This window comes from Apaloderma vittatum, unplaced genomic scaffold, assembly GCF_000703405.1.
Source record: "Apaloderma vittatum isolate BGI_N311 unplaced genomic scaffold, ASM70340v1 scaffold4811, whole genome shotgun sequence".
Classification (NCBI taxonomy): Eukaryota; Metazoa; Chordata; class Aves; order Trogoniformes; family Trogonidae; genus Apaloderma; species Apaloderma vittatum.
This window is the reverse complement of record NW_009697304.1, coordinates 1-4,466: the sequence shown is the minus strand read 5'-3', so window position 1 is coordinate 4,466 and position 4,466 is coordinate 1. Positions and strand designations below refer to the sequence as shown.

The 4,466-nt window shown below is 46.5% G+C and overlaps 1 protein-coding gene across 1 annotated transcript; it reads right to left on the bottom strand.

Moving 5' to 3' along the window:
* Nucleotides 1-3,804: 3,804 nt before the first annotated feature.
* STBD1 (starch binding domain 1) lies at nt 3,805-4,344 on the bottom strand. Its single transcript, XM_009877576.1, has one exon. The coding sequence runs from the start codon at nt 4,342-4,344 to the stop codon at nt 3,805-3,807; it is 540 nt and encodes a 179-aa protein (XP_009875878.1).
* Between the last annotated feature and the right edge of the window lie 122 nt (nt 4,345-4,466).

The window sequence follows — 4,466 nt, the reverse complement described above, 5'->3', positions numbered from 1 at the left end:
TGTCGTGCTTGAATTCAAGGGGCTTACTCTCTGATTTTGTCCAAACCAAATGATTTGTAACTATGGCTCAGCAAAAGTAGCTTCATGAGCACAAGCTATGCAGATACAAGCTCCGTTTTGTTGACTCTAGAGTTACAGAATTATATTGAGAATATATCAAATACCTTGAGGGTTTGAGATTTTTTTAGTTTGAGGTCTTCTGTTGTGGGAAGAGATTAGGGAATTGCTCCTAAGCTGTCTTCAGTTACTCTCGACAGTATTTTGATTTAGTTCAGGTCCTTTTCTGCATTTCCTAATTACTTTTTTCTATGGATTCTGTTACTTTTTGCAACACTGGTAAGGTTAATAGAGGCACCTCCTAGGGATTGGTTGCATTGCATGTGAAGGGATCCTTTTAGATGTATCCCAGTGTGGACTTGTTAGACATATTTCACAGATCTACGGGATATTTTGTAGCAAAGGGTGAGGTGTAGAGGGTGACAGCGCGTATTCACCCTATAGCACAGTGGTGGGAAAAGGTCAGGGGAAAGCGCAGTCTCTGTTGTGTTCGAGGAGCCAAGCTAAAAAGAGTTTGAAACGACTGCAGCCCTGTGCAAACAGAAAGGAGCAGGTGGAGAGGTACAAATAGCCAGAGAGAAGGGAGATGTGCCAAGCAGAAAGAAGCTTCACATCCCCGTGCTGGAATCCAGCAGAGCTGGGAACAGGTCTGGGCTTCCTCCCTGCCACCAACCAGCGGGAGACAAAGAATTGGCCTGAGGAGGCAAAAGGGTCATAGACTCACAGGCTCTGGAGCAGCTATAAATACCCTGAGCTTTGCAGCGTGAATACCACGTCGTTGTTCTGTGTCATACAGGTGGATGACGGGAGGACTGTTGGGCAGATCTCGACAGCAGCAGGACGCCCCAGATGGCAACAAAATCCCTAGAGAGAAAAGGCTAATACCGGTCTAATATTTTTTTTAATGGATCATGTGGAGAGACTCCGAACAGTAAGTTGAATTGCCAGAGAGAACGCGGGCTGGGCATGGTTTTTGCAAAGGCAGCTGCAACACGAATTGGGAGCAAACAATTTGCAATTCCAAGTTCCTGTATGTGACTTGAAACTGGTTTATGCCCAGCACATACTCCAGCCTCAGGCTGTCTGCTCAGTTTACCATCCAAATGCAGTGTTTGACACTCAACTACTTCACCAACAGGAGTAGATTGTGTTTAGCCTAGAAATAATCAAATTGTCTAGTTGGTCAGAAGTTTGTTGCCAGCAGTACATGGAGGTAAACTTAACAGGTATATCTTTGGTTGCAGTCTTTCTGGCTTCCCCAGGCTGTGAGTGAGACAGTTTTATTATTTGCTTTTAGATATGCTGAGCTGCTGCCGGGCTGTTACATCCACATAGGAACATCAACAAGAACTTGTTTCTCACCAGTAGCTTCACTCGGCTCACAGCCAGGACATTGTATTAGACAGGAATCTGTCCATTCTAACATAATCATTTCTCTGCAGCAAGAGAGATGTGTTTAAATCTACCTTCACGCTTCCAGCGAATAGATTGCTCATTACTGAACAATCACCTCTGTAAACTTGAAAACACTAATCATCTTCTCTAATAATATTAAAATCAAGCATTTGTCCTTTCACCATACAAATAACATTTAATTTACATAGCATAGGCCCTGCTGAGCAAGCAGTGGTGTGAATGGCATAATAATGTAGAGGTTATAGCAAAAGCGCAGCGCAGGCAATTCTAGCAACCTTGTTTGATCATTCTGCAAGGTGATGCAATCATGAGCGCTATACACTCCATCTGTGGGATTCAAGTGCAGGGTGTCTGTTTTAAACATGTTAGTCACTGCGTTAGAGGATCTATTCTAGTGTAGTTTAAGTGCCTTCTCGTGAATATCTTGATCTAATACCACAGTTAATCTTCTCAGACAGGCCTCCAATGTATGTATAAATACACTCAAACGGCAGCTGCTGCTGGACAAGTGCTTTTTAAGTTGACAGTATCTTGGTTTTGAAGAGGTCACATTAATGAGAAAAAGAATTGTAAACAGCTTGAAATAGTTATGCTTTGGCTTAGGTGATTTCTGAAGATGGACAAAAAGCTTACAGTCAGTATTGTGTTCAGCTGCCACCCATGTTTCCTACCTTGCTCTCTTCTAAAAGAGGTCTCCTGAAGGAAATAAACTATATTAATCTAAATCTCCAGGTTGCTCCAAACAGCCCAGAGCAGAGCTCCTATCTGTAGAAGTTACGGACCCCCAGAACAAGTTGCTCTGTCATGTAGCAGGAGCTGGGAGGGGCATGTTTTCCAGGAGACCACAAAAACTAACTTGACCATGTGCTTGTTCATTTGCCTTAGTCTGTCTCCTTCTTCATCCTTCCCTCAAATCCCCCCCCAGATTTTCTTGAGCTATTTTGTGGCTTGCCTGCACAAGCAGGTAGCCCAGCCCACTTTCAGCAGGTACGTTTCCACAGATAGCTGGTACCGAAGTCACAGCAACAGTATTTCAGACGCTTGTTCTTCACAATAACTCTAGTATTGCCCCACCAACTCGATGTCCATTCACCACGAGATGCTGAAGATAAGCCTGAGACTCACCTTCCTGTTTTACATATTCAGAGTGCTCCACCACGCAAAGCAGGAAAGACTTAGCAGAGGCAATTAGATCAGCAATGAGCTTTTGAAGTAAATATTACAAACCTGAGTGTTACAAGACTAAATTCACCCTGGGGAACTGATATTTGCAAGCTCAAGCTAGGTTCCTCATTATGCAAAGACAGGCTTTCCCAAGTGGCATCATCTATTTGTAACCAAAACCACAAAAGGCAGACAGGCAGAGCACCTTTTCGCTTCTCTCCTATAAGAAATATCAACTAGTTGAAGCGGCAAGTCTTCTGCTTCAACTGACTTAGTAAAAGGCCACAACTTAAATGTGTTGAACAAGCCCAGTCTTGGGGAGAGGGAAAGGTTTAACCTAAGGAATTGCTGACATGACTATGGTATCGTTCCTAGGTAGGTCATACATCCCACCCCACTCTTACTTCAGAAGAAATCCTATTCCCTAGCCATCACAGCAGTTCAGCCGTTTGTCTAAAGCCTGCTCCCACCCAGGTAATTCATTAAGCCCAGACAGTCCTCTCTGACCTTTGCTCTGCTCTCAGCAGGATGATCTGACTAAAAAGGACCCATCTGCCAAGCTTTACCTTGAGCTCAGGGGCTTGCAGGAGAGTAGGGAGGACAGAATGAAGTACTTTGGGGTTAAACTCGGAAGTGCCCAGCCGCTTTCCAGAATTCTTTAGCACTAAGATCACTTCTAACAAAGTGAAAGTGAGTCAGTTCACCGGTCAAGTTGTAACAGGCTGTCGGTCTGAAAATGTTTATTGTTTACTTAATACATTGCATAAGTTAAAACACTTAAGTTGCTATTACAGTGTAGGTTACCACACTTCCTAACGTGCTTCCAAAACCCCAAGCAGTTGGTACAAAGATGCATCCCATAGCCCCGCTCAAAGCAACACCAACTCAAGTCCAGGGTCCAGATGAACCTGGCCTGGCAGCTGCTTGGAATGCTGCTCGTGACTTCAGAGCCTACCTTGCACATCTTCAAAGTTTTTCAGGGTGCCAAATGATTTCCTAAAGTGGATGGCCGACATCGGCTGCTCATGCAGTTTCCCCAGGCTTGGTAAAGGAATTTAAAGAGCTCTGTACTTGGGAAGGTCTCCTATTGAAAAAGGGGTGAAGTTTAGGGGCTTTGTGATTCATCTAAGCAGGCTGGCCGTTGGATAAGCAGCTTCCAAAGACCTGTTAATGGTACCCCCACCACCGATGAACAATCCGATCTTCGTGTTCCGTCACCAGGGTCCTGTTACTGCATTCTTCCCAGCGTCTGACCTTCCCGTTCTCCACCAAGATAAATTTCCACTCCACTTTGGTGTCTGCTGGCAAACTAATGCATTCAGACCAGAAGCCGTCCTTGTCGTGCTTGAGAGGAACGTAGCTGTGCCACTGGCCCAGACACTCGTGGTCGCCGGTAACGCCAAGCAGCTGAGCGTCAGAGTGCGTGACGTAGTGCACACGGAAAGTCACGTGGATATTTTGAAACATGGGGGGCACAGCCACAACTCTCTTGGCTTTCAAGTCCCCGTCAGGGCAGTCTCCTTGTTCCCATTCCCTGCTGTCAGAGTCTTCCACTCCGCCATCCTTACCAGCCTCCCCCCAGGCCAGGGGCTCGGAAACAACTGCCCATTCCTCATGGTCCAAGTCCTTGCTCTCCGCTGCCTGACCCAGCTGCTCCTCGCTTCTCTCCTTACGCACGTCGTCGTCGGAGGCTCCTGCCAAGTTCATCACGCACCACCCATCGCTTGCCTGTCCCACCGGGGCTGTCGGCTCTCCACACGCACCGGCCGGATGCTCCCTGGAGTCGGTGGCCCCTTGCTTCGGGGGCAGCTGCTCCGCCCGCGGAGGTC